This window comes from Falco naumanni, chromosome 6, assembly GCF_017639655.2.
Source record: "Falco naumanni isolate bFalNau1 chromosome 6, bFalNau1.pat, whole genome shotgun sequence".
NCBI lineage: Eukaryota > Metazoa > Chordata > Aves > Falconiformes > Falconidae > Falco > Falco naumanni.
The window spans coordinates 63,254,706-63,279,777 of record NC_054059.1 but is presented as its reverse complement, the minus strand read 5'-3'; the positions used below and the strand labels follow the sequence as shown (position 1 = coordinate 63,279,777).

General features: G+C 38.7%; 1 protein-coding gene across 1 annotated transcript; it reads right to left on the bottom strand.

The window, feature by feature from the left end:
* Positions 1–477: 477 nt before the first annotated feature.
* HDAC2 (histone deacetylase 2) lies at positions 478–24,383 on the bottom strand. The gene is made up of 14 exons (XM_040598361.1): positions 24,188–24,383; positions 16,777–16,889; positions 16,190–16,307; positions 15,166–15,240; positions 14,733–14,871; positions 12,590–12,731; positions 8,854–8,946; positions 8,640–8,748; positions 7,055–7,195; positions 5,071–5,179; positions 2,865–2,995; positions 1,854–2,009; positions 1,067–1,124; positions 478–858 (listed from the first exon to the last, which is right to left on the bottom strand). Exons 1-14 carry the CDS (start codon positions 24,237–24,239, stop codon positions 828–830), a joined length of 1,467 nt encoding a protein of 488 aa, XP_040454295.1. The 5' UTR covers positions 24,240–24,383; the 3' UTR covers positions 478–827.
* Between the last annotated feature and the right edge of the window lie 689 nt (positions 24,384–25,072).

The window sequence follows — 25,072 nt, the reverse complement described above, 5'->3', positions numbered from 1 at the left end:
TTATGTTGCTCAATGCTGTAAAAAATTGGAACGGGTAGTAAGCTAAATCCAAACTACCACTTCCTCTCTTGCAAGCTTTAAAAGATGACCATACACAGATTTCATGAACAGCAAATGACTTAGTCTTTTGAGTAATTCTGATGGTGGAAAAAGTTCTTGGACAGTACAAGGCATGTGACTGTAGAGTTTTAAACCTTTACATTAAAACATGAGTTCATAAAACCACTGTATCCCAACATCTCTTCACCCATTTATTCAGCCTGTTCAAATGTCACATTCCTATTCCCATACACCTGTTTGCACCCCACGCAGAAGCCACTGAAATGTGTGGAGTTGATGAAAGCAACACAGTTCAACTTGAGTGTTTGCCAGCTGCCTGATTAAATCCACTAGCTATTCATAGGTATGTAAGTCAGCTTGATTTAGATGGAGTTTTTCCCCTCTTTGTAGATCAATGATGGACAAAAGACAACCAAGTACAATTTTTTTTTTTTTAATAAAGATAAAATTACAAAAAAGGTAAAATCAGCTCAGGAAAGGCAAATTACTTTAATAGATCAGTTTAGACATTTAACATAATAACTCACATCCATTTTTAAATACTATTACATAAAGCATGGTGAAGAAAGGAATTTCTGCCTCATAATTAGAAAACTCACAATACAACTTGCCAAAAACCAGAACAAAGCCGTTTGAAAATAAATACGGTCCATGCCAAATAGTACAAAATGAAATCAGCAGTCTCTCTCAATACGAAAACTTTTCTTCTTTTAGGTATTCTCCAACTCTAGTACTATGTTCTGCAACTGATGAGAGGCTATCTTTGTTCAAGGATTGCTGAGCTGTTCTGATTTTGCTCTGTACAAAGGCAAAAATAAACATTAAGGTGTTTCATTTTTTCAATTAACTGTTTTAGAAATGCAGTTTTTAATTACAACTGTCGTAAGTCTAAAATATTTAGTATTATGAGGAATTGAAAGTGATCTCTAAAGAATTTAAAATATTATAAAGTACTGATTTAAGAAATACTCTTCAAAAAGGTGACATTCATTATTAATTACTTTACCCTTTGGTGTCTGTCTTTTCACCACTGCTGTCCTTGGATTTATCCTCCTCCTTAACATCTGAAAATTAACAAGATTTTAAATATATCAAAAGATGCATGAAAACCTTAAAATACCTCAGAAGAAAAAAGCATGACCAAGTTATATTTTTTTGTATATAGTCTTACCAGGGGTAACTAACTTTTAAAATAAGTGACAGGTTACATATTAACATACAGTGTTGAATGCATCCATGCAGAGGAGTGATCTGGGCACAACACAGTGATCCAAAATACCTCAAGGCAAGGTCTCTCCTGACCGGCCACAATGATGGAATGAAGTTATGAGACCTGGATTTCCCCTGAGCTCCTTGTAGTAGTCTTGTAGCCCTAAGACGTAGCCTGGTCTTGGAAAAGTCAAGAGTGCTTGGACCCCAGAACTCTATACAGGCTCTGTTTCAGAGAAAACTAGTTGGCTCACCCCACAAAAGCAAACAGAACAAATGTCTAACATATTTAAAGCCAGAACCCCTTTTCATCCCCGTTTTCATTAAGCTATGCAAATCCTTGGCTCTAAGATTTCAAGCTTGTGGGGAAGCAACAATAACCCTTGGCTGAAAATACTATTCTAGTGTGAACAGCTGTATCTTGAAACAGATTAATTTAAAATAGATGCTTTAAATATGAAGGTGGGGGGGGGGAATCCATCATCTCAACAACTGATTAACTGTTAACAGAAAATGCATTTTTCTCCTGGCAGAATTGACATTTGCATTCTAAAATATAGGATGAAATCACACCAGAGTCCTACCTGCTTTTTTGTCCTCAGTCTCTTTTTTGTCCTCCTCTATCCTGGCCTTCTTTGCTCCTTTCTTATGATCTGCAACATTTCGTCGTCCACCTTCCCCTTCATCTTCAGAATCTGAAAATTCTTCATCGCAGGCTATGCGCTTATCAGATGCTCGAACTAGGATTCAGAGTTATAAAATTAACTGAGCATAAAGTCCAACTAAAAGAGGCCTAATAAAAAAGAACTATTAAGTTAAGCATGAGTAGTAATGTACTATAATTATTTAATGCTGATGAACTAAATTATGGGTAAAAATACTATCTTCCAAGATACTCTGTGACTCTCACCATGACTTCTGGAAACAGCTTTACAGAGAGACAGGGGAAGGGTGGGATTATTTTAACATGTGTCACATGAATTTCAAATACCGGAAACTAAATCACAGGAGAAAACATTACGGTTTCAACAGTTAAAAAATGAATAGTGCACCAATAAAAGATTATAGAATTATTCCAATCACCATCAAAAAAGGTTAAATGTAGCAGGAAACTCTTAGCTATAACAACTCATTGACCATACAAAGGCTAACAGTAATAAAGTGAAGGGTAGTGTTGCAAGTATGGAAAACCTCTCTCTCTCAATAAAAAAGCAAATAAGAGCCTTTGAAAACACAGTATCTCACTTTACGTCAAGGGAAAACATAACTTTTTTTTGTGAATAGCAGAAGACAGAAGCTAAGTCCTGTATTCCTTTAGTTAGAATTCATCTGAGACTCCTGGAGTATCTGTTTTAGATTTGAAATAGCTAGAGTGGTCTTTCAGCACTTCTTTAGACCCTTTTAACAGGTTCAGATTTGTGCACAGATACCATCTTAAGAACAGCAAAACTGGCAGACCAGTAGCAACTTTTTTTTACTCTGGAAACAAATTCACCAGTCTTCCAGTACTATACACTGCTAGGACTAAGGTTCTAACATTTAAATCTAAAAAGACTCTACTTGGACACGCTCTATCTTAAACAGATATTTCTCACTAGAAATCCGTTTGTCTGGATCTTCTCCATCCTCATCTCCACTGTCTTCATGAACAGCATCTTCAGGAATGGCCTGCATCTGTACACCAGGTGCATGAGGTAACATGCGCAAGTTTTCAAATAAGCGTTGCCTGCAAGTAACAGACCAGGGAAGTTATTACTACACAGAAGTAGCATTTACTTGGATTTTGTATTAAATACTGAAAATTCTGCATTCAAAGTTAACTTTTCCATCCCTAACAGATCATTAGTATCCACACTGTACTTGACCATCATTTTCTTTGAACTTATTTTTAAACACTTATTTCAATCAACTTCAATCTTCAAGTCCCCACAGAGTCAGCACAAGTATGGCCCACTTGAGCTGAATGGAGTGACAGTATTACTCTGTTTATAATAAGTTGGAGTATCAAGTTGGATAATAAACTATCCTCTAGGTTCTTAGAGATAAAGTCAGACACCTAAAGCATGAAGACTTCCCAACTGCGTGCAACAATGTTGTCAGCGTCAAAAGCGATCTACCTGGTTAAGATTCCTTAGTGGCTGTTTCAGGGAGAACAGAGAGAAGTTCTCTCCTGTTTAAGCAACCTGATGCAATGGACTCCACACTCCAAAGCACCACATGCAGGAACAGGAAGGACACTGCACTTATTCTTGAGATTCAAAACTATCGTTTCAAAGAAGTCCAAACAGAGAGAAAGGTTTGGCAAGCAAACATCAGCATTTGTAACAACTATCTTTGCATCCTTCTGCACAATTTAAAAAGCTAAAGCGCAACTGGTGCTTTTTTGGAATCCTTACAGTCTTTGCCTCTGTTCAAACCAGATGATCTGGCAAAGCAGTTTTGACAGTCCAGGGAGTCCCCTAAAGCTAGGTCTCTAGGAAAGCATACAACTAACTGAAGGAGGATCCTCTGAAATGATGGGTCGTTGGTCTTCCTGTGGGTTCTAATATGGGGATGCGAGATTGCACCTCTGTCAGCAGAAATCACACAATCTGTGCCCAGGGATGTGTTAAAAGAGCAAGTAAGTTTTGCAGCCTAATAGTACCACAGAAGCTCAACAATACAAAATATACAGCAATCAGCCTGGCAGATGACCAGCTGGAGCACTGTGCTACTACAGAGAAATTCTGTGGAATTAAATCAATGCAAAATAGGTGGTTTTTTTCCCCTGTCACACATTATTAAAAACTAAATCACTTTGATATGATTGTGTTTTATATATTTGTATTATGAACACCAATCACAGTCTATACAACAACCACTTCAAAAATTAGTATTTTAACTTCTCTGGTGAATTTTGCAATTTGACAGTTTTACAGGTTACAGCAGTACTGGCAAACTTATACAGCTAGTTTCACAGCTATTTTTAGTAACCAAATGAATTCCTGTGCACTGTTAGCAGCCTGTTAAACTTGGGGCAGGAGTAGGGGTTTAATCCTTTTAAACCCAGAACAAGGACAAGCCAGAGTAAGCAGAGTGTACTTCAGGCTAACCAATTATCTCTTATCAGTCGAGTACAGAATTGATTGTATGCATCCATTACTCCATCCCTGAAGTAAAGTACTTGTTTACAATCAAAACTTCAGGATGTGAGGTGGAATAAACTAAGCATCAAAAGTGCAGATAAAAAACACACACCCGCTTATAGCTTGGCAATGAACACTTCTCAAACGTGGATTTGTCAAACTGCAGTCACTCAATTGCCTGCACACATATTCACTATCTTTCCACAATTTTGGATGTCCAAGCTCACATGTGACTTTTTATTTTTACAGCTGACAGCCACAAAGAATGACAATCTCAGTTCATGTTTAGACACGGAGCTGAGAATTAGAAATCTTAATCATTACAGCATACCAGCTTATTTCCTGGTGGGATAAACTTTCTTCAAAATTAGAATGGGAAGCCAAGTAAAACAGTCATCTCGTTGGTTGCTGGAAAAAGTAAAAATCCAAGCTGGGTCTTAATTTTCGTATTTATAGTCACAGGACTTCATATGCATACATACTGTTTGTAGAAACAGACTTCTAAAAAGTCCTTTTTCTTTCAGAAATGAAAACCATGTCAAATTTATTCAGTACTTATTTTATATATATATATATATATATATATATATGTATAACAGAGAAAGACATACAATTAAACCTCTGGAGAAATGTGATCCACATGACCTACTTGATAGATAAGGCAATCACTACTTACTTGATCTTCTCCATATATTCTGGTGTATTCTGATTAGTCATATTTGAAGGACTAATATGAAGCTTGAAGTCTGGTCCGAAATACTCAAAGTAGTCATTGTATGGCAACTCTATAAATTGAAACACAAAAGACAACTTTGTGACCCACCCAGAAAAGACTGTAAACTTTATAAATACAACAGCAGTTTTGAAAAGATTTTAGTTACAGAACTACCAAAACTGAGCATTCAGGTGAGCAATACTTAAGTACTGCCTGAACTGTCTGTTTTTCCTCTAAATTATTTAACAGATGAATTTGCTGTTAAAATACAAAAAGCAGGAACAAGTTCTACTTTAATCATGTTAGAACACACACTGGTACAATATAAGTTAATAAATCTGGCAAAATAATTAAAAATGCTACTTCTGCAGAATAGAGAAGATCAACTGACAATTTCTTACAGCTGTTTTCAAAGTTAGTCCAGTTTGAAAGGTTTAAGTGAGCCATTCAAAATATTCCTTTAGTAAAACATATAATACGTTTTACTAGGCCGAAGATCACAGCTAGTTCAATACCCATGGCAAGTGCTGTGAAGTAGTTCACTGATGCCCATATCTGTCTGTTCCCTCCTTCCTCCACTATTTGTATTTTCACAGATAATGGTCCCCTGACTGGGACATCTAATCACCAAAATGAAGTTGATGGAGACTTCATATCCAGGAAAACAGTACCATTTTATATTGAATCTCATATATGACACTATCTTCCCAGATAAAGTAGCAGAAATCTAAAAAACATAGAACCCTTAAGAAACAAGACACTGAAATCCACTTCTAATTGAACCCTTTGTCTTGTTTCTTCATTTATGATTATTACAGCATAATTGTTCAGTGGATAGAAAGGAGACAGGAAGATTAAGTTGCTATTTCAACATTTAGAAATGCACTGTTATTTTTTGAAACAGATTAAAGATGACAATGACCCACAAAGTTGAGAGGAATGTTAAAAAATGAATAATCCCCCAAACTTCATATATATCCCTTGAATTGGACGTGCTAATGGAAAAAAAGGTCCCAAGGTAAGGAAGTATTACTGTCTCTTCAAAAGCTTTGGCTGACAAAGAGTATATATTGACATGCAAGATGGAAAATGTACATCTTGAAAGGTATTGTGCAATTATTCTTTTCTAACTGACAGCAGCGTTCCACTGTACTCACACAGAAACACTGAATCCAGCAAGAGATACACAAATAGCAAAAGGTTATCACCAAAAGTGCCTGATGTGCAACAAATCAGTCCAAATACCAATTTTATAAGAAGGCATTCCAAAAACATGTCCAGAAGAATATTTGGAGATAAGTAACATGCAGGATCTTTGGGATGTTCCTCAGAGAGATTACTTCACTATTCAACTATTCAAAAGAAGTCTACCATTGGGTTTTTTTAATTTATTTTTTTAAGATAGCTTGTATAGCCAAAATTGAGTGAAATGGAGGAGTGAAAGTCATATACTTGCACAGTTACTTTTAAGCCATAGACACAATGAAGAAACAGTTGTTTTACTGTGTAAACTGGACACTTGCATGCTCATTTGTTTCTTATTACTACCATTCCGTGGTGACCAACTTACACAGGTCTATGTACAAAAAGCAGGTCTTTTGTTACAAGCAAAATGCAGTATATATACTGTCATACTGATGACATTCATATTAAAAATAGTTAAAAGCAAGGTTCCACAAGTTCTACATGTTTTGAGTTTTCCAAAAAAGTGATCCAATCATTTAAAGCTTTTGCTAAGGCATAAAAAAAAGCACTTCAAATGCTTAAGTTTATTTACTGCATAAGCTACTGAAAATTTCTTGGTTAAATCATAACAATAACTTTCTACATAGTTTATTCTAAACTGATGCATTACAGTTAGCTATGGAAATATTTGCTCTCTGTTCCCTTAAGCCCTCCCATGATTACTTCTTAAAATAATATTAATTTGGGTATTAACATTTACCATTAGGAATTTCACAGTCTAAGGCAACAGCAGTTTCGTATGTCCAGCATCGAGCAACGTTACGAATCGTATATCCTCCTCCTCCTAACATCAGCAATGGCAAGTTAAAAGTCTTTACAACTTCCACACATTTCGCATGACCTGTCAAACACAAAAAGAGTTGACAGTATATGCAAAGTATCTATAAAACAGAAAAATATATAATGAACTATTTATTCAGATATACGCAGTCACACTTATCAAGTAAAACTGAATTGTTTCACGTAAACCAGAACTGCCTCCCCCTAGAGCTAAGCACAACTTCACAAGAAGTCAAGACCTACAGATTAGAAATGTACAAAACACACTGAACTTATCCACCCCAGTATTCAGAGGCTTTGCATGATGGTCTATGGCTGCTGTTCTGAAATGATCTTGGTATGTTTAGTGTTTTGTCTTTTCATAACAGATGTCAATACATAGTGACAAATCCAGGGACAATTTCTCAGTCAAATACAACAGGGGAAGGAGGGAAAATAGCAAGTCAGTACTCGGTCCTTTCTATTTCTAAATTTGAACCTGTATTTAAGGTTGCTAAGTCTTGCTTACAGAGTGAACTGGTGCCAAGACAGTACACACTCCAGGGAGATACAGCATACTGAAAGGCATCTGTAGGAGGTAGCAGCTCTCTTGGTTTCCAAGATATGTAAGATGGAAAAAAATCTGAGCTGTATGGGCAACTGAAGTAGCTTTGCCACCTGGTGCAAATCAAGAAAAGAACCCTGAAACACTGCAGACCCAACATATACTATACTGCATTTTGTCACCTACAAAACTAATTGCCTCATTAAGAAAACACAAAAACAAGAAAACCCAGAACATGAATGATTCAAACAGGCTGAATTCAAGGCTTAGCAAAATGTCAACACACATTTCATCACTTAATAATAGTAACACTTAATAAAAATAAATAATAATAATTAAAAATTAATAGCAGCAATATTTATGTTGCTTGCTGAATTAGCCCAATTTTAAGAATCACACTTTTGGGTAGAAATGTAAGCAATACTAAAATAAATAAATTATTTAAAAGTTAAATAAAAATGAATGTTACCATGAGGCTCAGTGTAACAAGCACCACTAAAAATTTAACAATGCAGTGAGTATTTTCATTTCAGTAATACCTATTTTACACCCAACAAGGAGTTTGATGTTTAGTATCTGTAGTCATACCACGTGAACCACTGGTTTTGTTATTTGCCCATTACAGTAAGTGTTGCAGTAGGATGACTGTTGTCATCCTGTCATTCCAAAACATTGCTGTAAAGCTACAGAAAGCCAGTGCATAGAAGAAAGGGAATCACTTGAGTGGCTAGGAAGAACATGGAAACCCAAGCTTAACTTTTTTAGATGGACAGAAAGAAAGAGGCAACTTCTGGGTTTCTTTTGGCCACCCCCACATAGCAAAGAGGTGATTAATCATAGTAACGAACAAAATCTTTGTTCCTCCAGTCTGCATCATGCAAGTGTCTTGAAAAATAGTATGAAGGGTAGAGGTTTCTATTAAATAAAAAGTTAGACAACAAACAAACACTTTTCTGCTTACCTTTAACAGTAAGATTAAAGCACCCCAGCCTGTCACCAGACAGTGAATCTGCTCCACACTGTAATACCACAGCACTGGGCTGGTACATCTCCATTACTTTGGATATAATCTATAATCAAACAGTAAGTTGTTAATTCACATTATGAAAAGAAATCCACAAAATGAAGCTAGTATCTTTCCAGAGAGCTTAAAAAAATTTTAAAAAAGTACTCACTGGTTTGAATATCTGTCCATATGATTCATCATCTATACCATCCCTCATTGGAAAGTTGACGGCATAGTATTTGCCTTTTCCAGCACCAATGTCCTGTAAGCAAAGATGACAATTGCTTCATTACCAATACAGAAGACATGATGGTATCATGGAAAAAACCCACACAAGTCTGCTAAGCTATTTTGTACCAGTATTCATGTCTGCGAGGGAAAAAGAGGTGAACTACCTTATTTGATTCCCACTCTCCCATAAAATCATTTGAGTGTAGGAGCTGTACCAAGACTAAATTCGCAGTAAATACACTTGATTTTTTCTTAATTAAAAGACAAAACCTAACTGATCAGTTTAACCTGGTAAAAGCAGTTAAGCAAAAACAAGCAAGAAAACCAAGAGCAGCAAGGTGATAGGCATTTTTTTTGGTGCTCTACAGAAGACCTGAACTTAAGAAGGTTTTTAAAAACTTATTCTTTACTCCAAACATAGGATGAACTAGCTACAGCAAAAGGAAAAGAAAATCAACTACAGGCCACTTACAGGCACTCTTGAAAAAACCCAAGACACTTAAACAAAAAAACCCTGTTAACTTGCAGATTATTCTCAGTTCCATCAGGTGACAAGGCAGGAAGCACAGTAGTCAATCTTACCAGCTTTCCTAGACAACATATGTATTAAAAGAAAAAACTCTGCAAAGAAATCAAATTAATAAACCCTGAATCCATCCACTTCTGTTCTGATGATCAGCTTAAAACCTAAAGATCCCTGCCTGCCACACATTCTCATCTCTTCCCTTTAGCTCATCAGCAAGACAGGCAGAAACTGATCCAGTTTACAGAGCAGTTCTCTGCCACTAATAAAAGTGCAGTGGGGAAGACAGTAAGATTTAACCTGTTTGGGTTTGACTATAAACTATTATCAAACATCAGCTCTGCAGAAAGAGCACACTTCAGGTCCAATATAGTTGAAAAACTGCAAGTCACCAGTAGGATGACCCAGCAATACAAAGACTGAACTCCTCAACACTGCCTATTGGAAAGAGCAGACTTTTTCCTCTTCCTGAACAAAACCTCCTTAGCAGTGAATGCAACAGTAATGTGTCACTTCCAGTAACAAACTTTTATTGTGGGGTGGGGGGAAGACACAGATGGGCATGGAGATGGGACAAATGGCCCAATGCAGCATAGACACCATGCTAACAGCTGACTTTTTTTTTTTTGTTACAGCACATTATTAAAATTTCATAGTATTGCAAGATGAGTGACACTGAAGACCCCTGCTAAACTCAGCTCTGGCTGACTGGAGGGATGACAATTACCCAGAAATCCCCAAAATCTCCCCTCCCTAGACTTTTAGATGCTGATTTTTCTCAGGTGATAAAGCCTTGTTTTCCAGATTTTTTTTTTTTTTAATAATTTAAAAAATCATTAAATCAATCTCAGAACACAGTAAAGCCAAACGTTCACACAATTTCCAACTAAACTGGGTAATTGCACTGGTTATAAACACTAAAGAAACAATATAACATTCTGCTAGCTGCCCATTCATCAACAGATCAAATTTCCTTACAGAACCTGGGCCTCTAGGGAGCACTACTCTCAACTGACCTATCTACACATATGTAAGACAAGATTAGTGCTATCATGTAAGACGTGTAGAAAGTCAACTTACTAAGGACACTGAAAGTTCAAACTGCACAATACCTTCAGTAGAAAATGGATGACTGCAGCTGAACTAGACAACCTCCACCAGACACAACTACACTGATGGAGCTGCAATCACAAAATCATCAGCTGATGCATGATTTGTTCCTGCATCAAATAAGTGGTAACCCGATCAGTAAATGAGATCAGCTAACTAAAGAATTACAGAAACAAGCTTGAATGGAGCCCACTGACAAAAACAAAGACAAGATTTGGCTGTTAAAGTTGATGTAAGTAACCAGTAATGGCAGGCAGATCAAGTTGAACAGAAGCCAGCAGTACAATACCAGTCTCCAGGAGGAATGTTGACTTTTCAGAGAATTAGTTCTCCCTTTAGTTCAATTAGCTTTGCAAGCTCTGGAGATAGGAAAAAGCTATTTTTTTTTTTCCTATGGGGGCATAATTGCAATAAAGCCTGCTGTATGCAGACAATGCTCATTTCAAAATACTAGCTAGCAGCACAGAATAAAAGTTACCATGCCTGAGGTACTGTTTGTCACTGACACTGTGTTAAAAACATCGCAATAACATACAATATTCTTCTATTTATTTCAACTGCGTTATCTTTAAATTCTTTGTCCTGGGTGTGGTGAGGTGAAGAGTCCATAAACTTCCCTGTCAACGGGACGTGCCGTTTCTAAAACCCCAAGATATCTAACCCTTCAAAAAAAAATTTCTAGCTAAATTCAGTAACAACAGCTTGTCATTATAAACATCCTGATCTGAGCTGCTTTTTGTTTGAAACAGCACTACCACCTTGTGGCCACTCAAGTTAAATCACATGGATAAAAACTGCCTTACCCGATTTCTACCTCAATCAATTTAGAACGCAATTTAACAGAATCTAATAACCATAATAACATTCAGCTCCAACAACCAAACTGAAATGAATGCTTAGCACTCCACTGATTTAAAGCTCAACTTTCATTTACTCCTGTGCCCTCTGGGTATCATCAGCACACTGGGGAGCACACATTTCAGGAACATTAGTAGAAACACAAATATCCACATCTCTTGAATCAATTTAAAGATAGTAGTAAAAGTGTGTATTCTTCCCCAATGCAGCATTTTTGTAGGTCAACTTTTCAGAAGTGTTTACAATTTTTTAAAAAACTACTAACTGTACTAATGTACAAACTTGCTAATACCAGAGAAGTGACTTATCCTGGAAGTGCCTCTGATGAATAGGTTTCATGCAAGAGTTTGAAACTAGGAATATAATACTTAATACTTGAAACACTCTTTCAAATTGTGAAATGGAACAATCTCCTGTTCTAACTGACAAGAGTCTTACACAAGGAACAGCTAACTTACTTAAAATCAATATGAAGGGCCAGGAAAACTGGTTTCTATTCTCAGCTTTTCTAGAGACCTTACAACAACTTAAATGATAACTCTTCACAGGCTAATGCACCCTCCCTCAAGCTAGCTATAAGACTCAGTGCACAACTGTCTGTGGGGCATGCTAAAGTTCTTCAGCAGTAGGCATTATGAGAATTCAAAACACACTTTATGACATAAGAAATATTACAAAACCAATCCAACTGTATTACTAGCGAACAGAACTGTAAATTCAAGTTGCAACCGAGGCTTTGTGACTATTAACACACTGGCACAAAGTTACTCTAAGATCTGAAGTAAGTTTTGAAGCCATGTGATCTCCAAACAGCTACTTCTTGTACATTCGCAGAACTGAAACGTACAGATAATTGATAAATACACCACTCTGTCTTCCTAGAGACATTTCCAAAAATCTCAGTGAACTAAGATGACTACACATTTAAACTAAAATTTTGGAAAATATATCCAAAAGTAAAGGCGTTGAGTTCATGTAGAAGTGAATCATCTACTTCCTCACCATCCTATATTTTTTTCCTAAGGTTCTTCAATGAATCTATCGCTTTAGACTACGTATTTCCTGAAAACTTACTGCTGTATATTATTACTGGACATAGTTATTGTCACCTAGTACTAACTACCTACAAGGAAGAGATTAAGAGGCAATTTATCACCTAATGAAATTTCATGGTCAACCTTACCCTAAGATCCCCTGTGCCTGGAAAATATTCACCATACTTATGGAATGACACTGTCATGACACGGTCTGTGGTATAAAATGCTTCTTCAACACCATCACCATGATGGATATCAATATCAATATACAACACTCTTTGGTGGTACCTAGGAAAAAAAATATGAGAAACCATTATCTGTTATGTTCATAATATACTGACTCCTAACAAGGAAAAACCTAATGAAAAAACCCCAAGCAAACACCAAAATCCAGGATTATGATAATTTTTATGATTTTGGTCGAAGTGATCATATGCTCTTACAATTCTCAGCAGTCTAGATAATAATGAAAATGTTTATCTTCATCATTTAAGTATGTAATTTATTTAGTAATTCTTCCAAGTTATCTCACTTCACAGAAGCTGTACCTTGTGTTTCTGTTGACACCACTTTCTGCTCTCCACATCTGTTGAACTTGCCCCTTTCACAGGGCTTTTCTTTCTGCCTTCTCAATAGTTACCCCACACAGTCTGCACTGAAACATCTCTTAGGCACTATGCTGTTTGAAGTGTGCACAGGAGCAGCAATAACCCACGTTCCATAAGCCCGCAAAAACCCCACACTTCTTTTCTATCGACTTTTCTTCCTCACTTCTGCAGCCTGACAAGATGGGCACTTATCTCCAAGCGTATCACACTATTAACAAGAAATTATTACACTACTGCTCAGCATTTCCTTAAACACTGCAAATTTCAGCTCAGTTTGAGATGGATAAAGAAATTAGTTGTTTGAAGAATCAGAGTGTTGGAAACAACAGTAAGTATCCCTTATGTTCTTCAGTAACAAACGAAGTCTTATCAACATCAGAAGACACATTTTCATCATGCTTTGCATAGTCCTACAAAATGTGAGTCTCAGCAGCCATAATTTCAGGTGGACTTGGATTTTTCGCTGAATAAGACACTGAATAGGATGTTCTTATGGTTACATATTCTATAACTATTTGAAAGTTTCCTTCTTTCACACACACATTAAGCTAAAAAATTCAAGACAAGACCACAGTAAACCACACTACTTTTCTTAGACTGCAGAGTCAGATCCTGAATATATGGTGTACATTAAAATGAATGTCTCAATATGTTAATATTAACTACTTGTCAGTGTCTTTAGAAACTTTCTCCATCTTTAAAAAACACTTCCAGATTACAGCTGCTTCACCCATCCCTCACCAGCAGACTCAGCTATTCCATTCACAAGAGTCAAACACCTAGAATACTTTTGTAATAAATGAGATTTATGTGTTATTACAAGGGATACAGTCCCCTGAAGCAGTGCAAGTAACAGCCAGGATTTGAAATTTTAGTGAAGCATTACTGCTTGAAGTTAATGATATTATCACTTTTTCATTACTCCTCTCATTTTTTATTTTGCAGTCACAGCAGCACAGCTGTTATGTCACTGTTATGAATAAATAATGAAATTTATTCATGTAACAATCCAAGGAAGCTTGGTGCATGATCTTCCCTGAATATTCCTGTTTGGTTTAGTAATGACAGGAAACAAACAGGTATACTGAGAAACCAAACTGGTGTACTATTATTGTGAGCATGACGACTGCCCCAAGGGTCAGGGCAGTGCTCCATCTAGCCCACTATTCCCATGAGAGGAGATTAACGTTTACAGAAAGCATGTGAACCTGTACATTTTCTGAAGTTTGCTACCCAAGCACTTCCCCACCACCTAGAATTACAGCATATGGCTTTTTACAGGGGCCATCATTGCTTGGATCCTTAACATCCATTTACAGACCTCTTGTTCATGATTATGTCCAATTTCTTTTCTGAATCTGTTGTTGCTATCTGCTTCCTTCAGCCTCCTGTAGTAGCAAGTTCCAGAAGTTCACTATCCTCTGTGTAAAGATGTACTTCTAAATACTGTTTTAAACCTATCTGCTATTAGTTACCTTTTCAGCTTGCCTGTATTTTAGTTTAAACTTTTTGCTGAAGCCAAACCGGGCAGAGCTTGGTGCTTTCTTGATCGAAAATGTACGAGTTCAACAAGGGTTATGAAAACTCACTGAAATAATAATTACAATCCGTATCGCCAAACATTTAAATACGTGAATTTGACACTTTCTACAATTTTATCTTGTTCCCATCATAAACTTACTTCAGTAATTCAAGGATGGCAAGCACAATATCATTGACATAACAGAAACCAGATGCTTCCGATTTCTTGGCATGGTGAAGTCCTCCAGCCCAATTAACAGCCATGTCTGTCTGTTGTCTGTTCAATTTTACTGCCCCAGCTGTAAAAAGACACAGACAAAAATGAAAGGAAATACAGTCAGATAAGCCTTTAAATCTGTTCCGTGAAATAGTGTCTTAACTTTTAAATAAGTTGATTCTGGATCTCACCTCTTACCAGTACTGAGATACTAAATGTATCTCATATTTGACAAGTCTGTAACTGATATATGGTTCTTATTTCTTAATAAAAACAACTTATATTTGCTTCAGTTTTACATATACTATCTAAGTTTTAAGTTGCTGACATAAACATAATAAAACTACACAATAGCTGGCAAACAACCTATACTTACCAACAGAGCCTCCTGTTGACAGCTGACAAAACTCAAACAGGCCATCAAATACAGGACAATCTTCTCCAACATTAACTGCGTGAGAAATGCATTACTTTTCAAAAACACCATTCCAACAGCATTGCTATATGAACAGATAATACTTACAGATGCAATACATAGTTCATTCAGCAGTTTAACCACTACCGACCCCACCCCTCACCTCATTTTTGTCAGGCTACGTTTTAAATACTAAAAACAAAATAGTCTTTATAATCTAAGATGACTCTGAACTATTTTTTTTTTTTTTTTTAAGTTTCCATGGGAAGTTTGTCTCCCCATTAACAAGAAGTTAGATCATTTTTAGATTTTTGAAGAAGTGCTGATTAACATAGGCCATGTTAAGAAATGCACAATTACTTGAAATAATAATTTGCTGAGAATAAGGAAGTTACAATACTGCCTTTTCAATCGATATAATAGCTATCAAATTGCATTCCTAACAGTACTTTGAGCCTATTCCTATAATTAAATAAATGAGTTAACAGAAAGGATAAACAGTGCATAATGTACAGTTTTTACTATCTCCCTCCAAGAGGCATGAGTAACTCCTTTTCTTGACTTAAACACATTTTCACACATTGATTTTTACTTCTCTACTCTTCTAAAAGCCATTCTTTTTCAGAAAGATTTTGCACTAGGAGAGATTTTAAGATACTTTTGCAAACAGCCCACAACTAAAGTTTATTCTATACACTAAGTCTACAGAAAGTATTATTTCACACCTAGAACACAACCTGTGATAAGGAAGGCAAAAATCCTTCCATAAGCTTAAAGAACAGTATTGCCAAAATGGCTGCTTTCAATAGAAAAGTCCCAAAAACAGTGTAGCTAAAGGCAGGCCCAAGTTACTCTTATTATAGTCTGTCTCTAACACACTCACACCATTAAGCCACGTTCATACCTCTGTACTAGTGATTACTTAAACAATGCTAATAACCATCAAAGCATGTACACATAGATTTAGCCTGATGTTGACACTTACATCTCTGCATTTGCTTGCTGTACTCAGACATATTGTCAGGCCTTATTGATCGGAGAAATTTGATGTATTCATCACTATGGTACTTGGTCATTTCCTCAGCAGTAGCTTTGTGGGGTCTCTGATAACAAGAACAAGTTATAGAAATAATCAGAGTGCTCTGCAAAGTTAGGTAACAATTTGCTAAAACAGACAACTAAAGAAATCTCATCTACTTCGAAGGGAGAACAGTTAAAACTGATAGTAGAGGTGTTTTACATAATGTAAGGGCTACTCTATTGTTAGTCTATAACTTGATTAATTTTTTGTGCAGTTACTCCAGTGTCACCCCGACGTTCCCTCAACACCCCCACCCTCCCAGTCACAAAAATACTGATGAAAATTCTCTACTGGGGCTCTACCTCACTTGTTCCAGAGATGGACAGCAATCTGAAGTCCTTACCACTCATAAAATACTACTTCACTTCTAAGAGAGGTCTGAATACACTGTTTAAGTATTTTCTATTTCCACTTCTACTCATTTATTTGTGTGAGAACACTTGAAGCCCTTTAAAAATAACTGCAGTGGACATTCCATTGCTTATACTCACATAAATTTCCATTTTTCTGTATAAGCCATAATTTAGCAGCAAGTTGTGGGTCATTCGGATCCTATGAGGTTTCATTGGATGCCCTTGTCCATAGTAATAGTTTCCGATATCACCTGTCAATGTTGCACAAATGAATAGCTATTCATATTGCAAAACTTTTCATTGCTACTTAAAAGAATCATTCTCAGAAGGTAAGCAAGCAGGTATGATTCCAGAAAAAAAAACCCACAAAAAACCAAAAAAAACCCCAACAGATAAAGGGACTACTGTCTATTTCAAAAAGGCCATGAGGAAAACAAATTGTCCATAAAACGTATGTCAAAAGCAAAGGACAAAAACGAGGCCAAATCTAACACCTTTACTACAAGCAGACAGTAGTGGGGGAGCAAAGATGCCTGCAAGACATGGTTTCAAATCGAGAGTGAAGAAAACAGTGGGCCAGAACTGAAGAATAAAGTAATGAGAAACAACCAGAATTAAGAAGGGAGTAGAAACTACTGATGACAGAGCCACATTATACCACAACAGAGACTGTAGTAAAGCCTAACACTTTGCAGAAGCTGATTTTAAGATACTGCCCTCAGCCTGCCCTTAACTACTAACCCTAGCAGTTAACATTCCAGAAGTTAGCTTCAAATCCATTGCTGCAAACACACTCATAAAAATTCCCCAGACACTTGCTGCTAGAGGTCCACAGTACCTTAACAGAACCCTGTAATCCAGACTAGCCCGTCTCTGTCAAATTGGAGAGCAACTAGATACACAACTAAGATAACAAATTTGACAGTCATTTCCATAAAAAGAATGGCTGCTATCATGGGCTAATAAGCTTTGTCCCCAGCTCCGGTATTGTTAGAACATCCATGCCTCCACTTTGAATACTGACATTCCCGAGACACAAACCATTTTAAACAGAACTAGCAATCCATGTGTTTCCAGAAACATAGACAAGCCTATAACGTATGTCCAGTTGCCAATGGCTTTCAGCTGGAGAACTCCACAACAACTATCTGCAGTAGCACCTCTTTTCTTTTTGACCAAATTTCCTGGTAGGATTAGTGAACTTTACCTTATTGAAATTTTTACTTTTCTTTCACATCCTCCAACATGCTTTGCCTTGTTCACTGGGAATGAAAGAAATGCTATTTTCACAATGTCATACTATTTTACAAATGTTGTTAGTCAGACGCAAGGAGCACCACTACAAAACAGCTTTAGTTTCATCTCTTTAATATGAGCTTCAGCTCAGGAGAAAGGGAAAACGTCAGCTTGCAGTAGCATTGCAAACCACCAAGAAAAGCAAGCATTACATTAAGACTCTAAGTCTCAAAGCATTCTAAAATCCAGCTTTCAAAGTGACAAGGAGAGTAAGGACACTTAGGAAAACAGATATAATGTAATTTAAGATGGAGTTATCTAGGAAAAGAAAAAAAATTGCTTAACACCTAGCTCTTAGCCATCCCACAACAACTGAAATACCAAGTTTTAGCGTTAAGAACTTTTAAGAACTTGGACCTACTCCCACCCCAGGTACTGAAATGGAAGATTAGCATTTCCTTCAGTTACTAAGACTTGGAGTCATTATGGAGTACTTACAGATACTTACTGCAAGCCCGCAGTTTTGGTCACATGCAGGTCAAGAGCAAAAGTTATTAAGAGTATGACCACACTCCTTTCTGCCAGCAAAAACATTTCCAAGAGTTTTACAGAATGGTGCCTTACAAATAATGACTAGAAGATGGAAACCAACCATCTATCAGCCCTAATTTGCTTTATGAAGTTACTGTTAAGTCCCAGATTTACAAAGCTTCAAGCTAGTAGAGTTTAACATTTTACAATTTTTAAGACAACAGTGACTTTCAGTAACGTGATGCTTTTAAGGAAACTTCATTTCAAATGCATTTGTGGCTTAAAGAATATGTATTTATGTATTTCATGCTTTCTTTTTAAACAGGTCATTTCAATGTTAAACTACTCAGCTTGTATAGTCATCACTGACACTTTACTCAGAATACTGATGAACAAGGAAACAGACAATTAAGAATGATTTTCTATCTCACGTATAATGTAAGATTTGTTATTTTCCCTTATGTAAAAAAACCAACCATTAACAAGCTTTCCAAATATATTTGCAACATATCCTATGATATACTGCAATTAATCAATTAAACGTTCAAAATTAAGCATATTCTACATACCATAGACTCCAGTGTACACTTAAACTAAAAATATAAATCAATCAATAAATTAAACATATCTTTTAAGTTTCGTTTTAGTTTTTACCAAAAAGGAGAACTTTTAAAAGAATTGGCAAGCTGGTAAATTTGATGGAAGCTTATTTAATCCAACAAAAGATCTGTGGGTGACTATCTGGCAGAAGAATATTGATTCTTTCATATTACAGGTCAGTAGTAATGACTAACAATAGATAGCAATATAATATACTTTAGTAACAGGCAATACCATTTACATCTTTCAGGTCTTAGCATCACCAACAAAAAAGGGTTTTGGCACTAGCCTCAAAAAAAAAAAAATTCAAATGAAGGGACAAAAAGCCCATTAAGTTTCAAGAGACTGTTGTGATATGTATGTTGGCAGAGGTAGGGAAGGAAACAGTAGGCAAGAGGTTCCTCTTTCTTCATTAGCACCTTGATTTGCTGCCAACATCACATCACAAAAGGGACTCACCTTGGAGACATCATCCTGTGGTGAAGGCAAAAGTGTCAGAATCCTGTCTCTCCTCCTTTATTCATTGAAGGAAAAGGTGCCTTTCTTGGTACAAACACTTCATCCACTGATCCTGAAACCTGTGTCACTCCTTCATATATCACAGCCTTACTGGAGTACTTTGGGGAGAAAAGCAAGGTGTACCAAGAGCTAGTGTGTGCAGGGATGGGACACCTCCCTCACTGATGGAGCTAAAAAGCTCTGCATGTAATGCCAGACTAACTCTGACTAGAGCACATGTATATACAGAGTGGGTAAAGCGAGGCCAAGTGTACAAGACTAGTATTGCAGATAGTATGAATACTTCATGCTAAACTTGTAAATACAAATGCCAAAATCATACAGAATTGTTACGAGCATATCTGGTATCCCTTACCAGTGTGGGTGCACATGGAAAGTGCAAAAGAAAAAAACATAACTGAAAGATGAAGCAGAGGGAAAAAATTGCAAAGTAGCATATGCAGAAAGTTGGCAAATCTATGAATTGTTCACAGCAAGGCTTCAAAGACTGAAATTTAGTGTTTTATAGCTCACATTGAGAGGTAACAACATAATCTCCAAAAAATTGAGTCCTTACATAAAAAGAGATGAACCAAGTGCCAATTTAATACTAGCATTAGTTTACTGTCCTGCACTGTTCAGCATGTGATGCAAAATGTGGTAATACCAACAAATGACCAGAAGACCTACATGAAAATTAAGCTGTTACACTGTCATGTTCTGGGTTCACACAAGAACAATATTACTTCTTAATTCATACAAGTTACTCACCTACATTCTGAAGAGAGCTACCAAATAAAAATAAATCCACAGGATTCCTTTGATGAATATAAATTTTAGACACTTCTCTATCTGAGACTTCAGCAAGGTCTACAGATGTTAAATATTCTAATATACAGAAAATTACAAGAGGCTACAGGACCTAAAGGAATTTCAATTACATCTAACAAACATACCCAACTAACAAAAGCTGCTATGTCTCCAAAAAAGTGCATCTCTTTAGTTACTAAGATACATAGAAAAATAACACCTTTAAATTAACCCATTACAAAAGTCTTAAAAGCCTGAACAAAGCAGCAAGATATGACACTTACCTTTTTTGATACTTTGTAACTTGTAAGTTACATTACTTTGTAATTTTGATACAGATAAATTATGTTAATTGACTAAATATCTCCGCTTACTTTAAGTACAGTTATCATGAAATCATGAGGTGTTTCAGAACTGCACTAAGTGCAGAAACTTAACCGCTACAATGGAAACCACATTTTTAAAAATAAATAAATCTTAAGGGCAGTATTTACATTTGGATTGACTTCTGCAATACTAACAAGTCAACTCACGTAAAGGTGAATGTAAAAAAGAACAATGCCTGAACAGTCCAATAGTTATTCAAACAGGCCAAAACTTACTGCACTAGCATCTCAAGGCTTGGGGGTTTTGGTCTAGTTTTTAAAATTAGGCAGCAGAAGACTAGCAAAGGTCTGACTTTTGAGCCCTGAGCATAGGTTGGACACCACCACTGTGTTTGGAAGCCACTGCACAAAGCATAGAGGCATTTCCGTTAAACAGTTTAAGTCCATTCACCTGCAGATGTAAGCCTTAACTAGAAGTGCTCATGTACTTAAACCATGTTTGAATATAGTAGCATACTGGTCCATCAAAACAAGTTTACTCTCATCTTTACGGGTGTAACCAATCACATTCTGATGCAGATCTCTCAAATTTTTCATGAAGGTAGAGCCTTTTGAACACCCACATTAGATTATGCACAAGCAGCAATCTAAACAATACTGCTAGTGCACCGGCATGGAATAAATACACTTATGAATTCTAACCATGCTAGCTGCTGTGTAATTCTCCAGAACTGTACTTTGCTGTACAGGAACACAGAACTGGAAAGACTATATGGGTGCTGTCCTCCATACTATGGGTAACTACAACACATCTGTTTTCAGAGAGGCCACTGAACTACCTGAGCCACATGCTGCAAGACTGTGGCAACAACCTGAAGATGCATGGCAAGAGGCTAAAGTAAAAGCTACAATATCCTTCCATACATGGTTCTAAGCAGTGAGGAACAGACTTTGCTAAGCTGTGGCCATACATATTTTTTATAAATGCTTCTAGTCTTTATATATTTCAGATAGGACAACTAAAGTATTTTAATTTGTACATTTTATATTTTTCCGTTGTCACACTGGCTCAAATTTAAACAAAATTCCTGACCTGAGCACGCTCAAAAGCAATGCAAATTCTGCAAACTGTATGTAGCTGAGAGCCTATTACAAACAAAAAAAGAAATCTACCCAATGTTTATTGGTTCCAGGTACAGTGTGAAGGCTATTAAAACTGTTAATTGTCAGAAAACAACAACATACACTGAGAAATCTGGGTAAGTGACATGCTAATTTAAAAAGGCAACTTTAGATCACAATCACACCAAGTTTCACAAAAGGCATGTGGGAATTTATTGTGTCTCAGAAGATGTGTATATATGCTTCTAGTACTTTTCCACAATTTTTAATGTATACTTTTTTAAAAGATGGTCATTTATTTCAGTTATGACATCCTTGGAGATATACTGCTATCTCAGTTGTGTGCCTGACATCCTTGGAGATATACTGCTATCTCAGTTGTGTGCCTGAGGTATCTCTACTTGTTGTTTTTGGATTGTTTAAGGCTTTGAACACTCCCTTTGCTTTGATTCAAGACTTTGCTGGTACAACATAGTTACAAAATACTCAGAATTATCAGATGAACCACACATTAGCATTAGAAATATTCACTGGGGGTATAACTCTAAAATTTCTTCTAACTCCTCTATTTACAAAAGAAGTGTAAAACAACTGTTGGCTTTGGCAATAAAGAATAAATAATACATCAAAAACGTTCCAATAATTTGTTACATGGAAAGCACTCTTCTAAACTCACTTTTACAACAGATACTCTTTTTCTCTACATTATTGTTAACTGCATTTATCCTAGTCTACATATTCAAGCAAGATATGAGCTACAACTGCTTTAAGTCGCCATTATCCTGCCACCTCCAAACTTCCTCCTTCTCCAGCTTCTCCCCTCTCTTCACTAGCAGTTTTTTGGCTGTCAAGGGAGTCTGATACTAGCACCAAAAAGTACCAAAATGCAGGGATAACAGAAAAACTGAAGATATCTATGTTTAGTAAACTACAGCCACCTGATTTTATTTAAAAAAAACCCACCAACATACTGATTAAAAGAAACAAAACCATGAAAACGTTTGCAGAGAAAAAGCTTCTAAACTATCACTGCAGTCTTCCTTTCAACAAGGTGAAAAATGATTCCTCTTCCCTAGGAGGAGTAAAATCCCAGCCTCACCAAAATTATCCCTAACAGGGGCCTCCTTTCCCCTTTAGGCTGAACAAAGAACCAGAGCTAGCAACAAAGAGAAGGGGGCGGCAACCACCACTCTGCCTCCTCTAGTGTGGTAAAGAAACCAAGACAGGCCCCACAAGATCTGCCATTTCTAAAGAATGGTAGATTTGTTACAGCAAGAGACAGCTTTGATATCTTAGTGGGTTTAGCCATTCGTCTTCATTTTCAAAATGGTGAAAACACCACAGCGCTACAGCCGAACAGCCTCAACCTCCATCTCCTGGCTACTACCAATACCAGTCTCAGATGCCAAATTAAAGGATTGTTGTAACAGGAGACAATTTTTAAAAAGGAATAAATAAAAAAAAATTAAAATCTCTTAACTAACCTGACCAACGAGTTTACCCTCTCAGTACAAGAAAGGAAAAACAAATGCAAACTCAAGAAGAAAATTAAAAGTTCTCGCTGCTGTGGCCAGAGAGAACCACAAACAAGTTACTGCAAATAGCAGAAACCAGCACAAGCTTCATGTACTTTTTCGACATGACTGACAATGTATGTAGATCACAAGTCACCGTGTCCTCATCAGAGAAGTCTGCAAACTTAGAAGGCCTGCAAGCAACTCAAATTTCACTATTATTAAACACCCACGCACGCAACTTTCGTGTTTTGCTAGAAGAGAGGCTCGCGGAAGCCAAACCCCCGCCCTGCTGCATGTTCCCTTGGGGGGGGGCAGAGTCCCCTGCCCCCTTCGCACACCCGGTCTCCGCAGGAAAGGCAGGGGAAGGCCTCAGAGCAAGAATCACCAGGTGCCGAAGCTACACATGGCCTAGACTTTTTTTGCAGGGGAGGAGCTAGACACGGCAGCGACTCCAACGCCTCTACGCTTAGCGGATAAAGGGGAGTGTCTCAACTTTTTTTTTTTTTTTTTTTTTTTGAGAGGGGGGAAACAATAGACCAGCGTTCACCGCCAGGCCCGACAGCCGCTCCGCGGCAGGCCAGGCAGTTCACGCACCTCGCCCGGCTCCAGCCCCCCGGCTCCCAAACTCCCGCCGCCCCTTCCCGCTCGCCCGGCGGCCCGCGGGGCTCAGCCCCACGGCGGGGGGCGAGTGCGCAGGGCCGATGGCGGGAGCGGGGCGCGGCGGCGCAGGTGGAGGCGGCGGGGACGCCCGGTCGGGGCCACCACGGAGCCGGGAGCGGGGCTCGTTCCGCGGGGGAGGGGGCGCCCACAATGGCGGGGGACGGGGTCAGGCCGCCCCAGGCGCCCGTTCCAGGAGCTCCCCCCACTCACACACACACACACGCGCGCTCCCGCGCCGGCCGCGCTCACCGTCATAATAGTAGCAGACTTTCTTCTTGCCGCCGCCCTGACTGTACGCCATAGGGCCGCCGCGCCGGGGCCGAGGGGAGGGAGCGGGAGGCCGAGGCGAGCGCCGAGCCGGCACGGAGGGAGGGAGGGGGCGGGAGAAGGCGGACGCGGGAGAGCGGGAACTCGCGACGCCGGGCCGCGGGCAGCGCGAGCGGGCCCAACCATCGGCAGTGGGAGGGGGGAGCAACCGGGGCGCGCCCAATCCGCTGCCGCCGGGGGAGGCAAGGCAGAGAATGTGCCGGAAAGGACGTGTGCGGGCGAGCGCGGGGTCTCGCCTGATTGTCCCCGCCCTTGTCGCTTAAGCACATATAAAGTCAGGGAAGGAGCCAGCGACGAGTCCCCATAAGCGAATTCTTGGAGGAAGCGCCTCCATCGACAACCCCCTCGCCGGGCAGTGGTACGGCCCGGCAGCGGGCGTCCGGCTTTCTCCCCGCCCCTCAAGCGGAGCCGTGGTGGCGCATGCGCGGAGGGGCCGCCCGCCCCGTCCGGCGCCGTGCCGGCAGGGCACCGCATGGCGGCCCAGGCAGGGGGCCGGGAATCCCTTCAGCACCGGCCGGCCGCCGTGCCCGGACCCAGCGGGCCCTTCCCCTGCTCCGCGCTGAGGGTCGCGGCGACTCCACTCAGCCACCCGCCGCGACCGGCCGGGGCTGCTTCCCGCCGCGGCTGGGCCGGCGCTTCCCCTCGGGCCGCCTCCCGGGAGGGGCGCGGGGGCTGGGCACGCCGTGGTGTCGCGGCCTCGGTAGCGTGTGCCTCCGCCGCCGAGCGACAGGTCACGCATCTGCTGTTTTCCAGCACGAAACCGGTTTCTGTTGGCGGGTGTTTCGCGTTTGATGTTTGGTTGGGTTT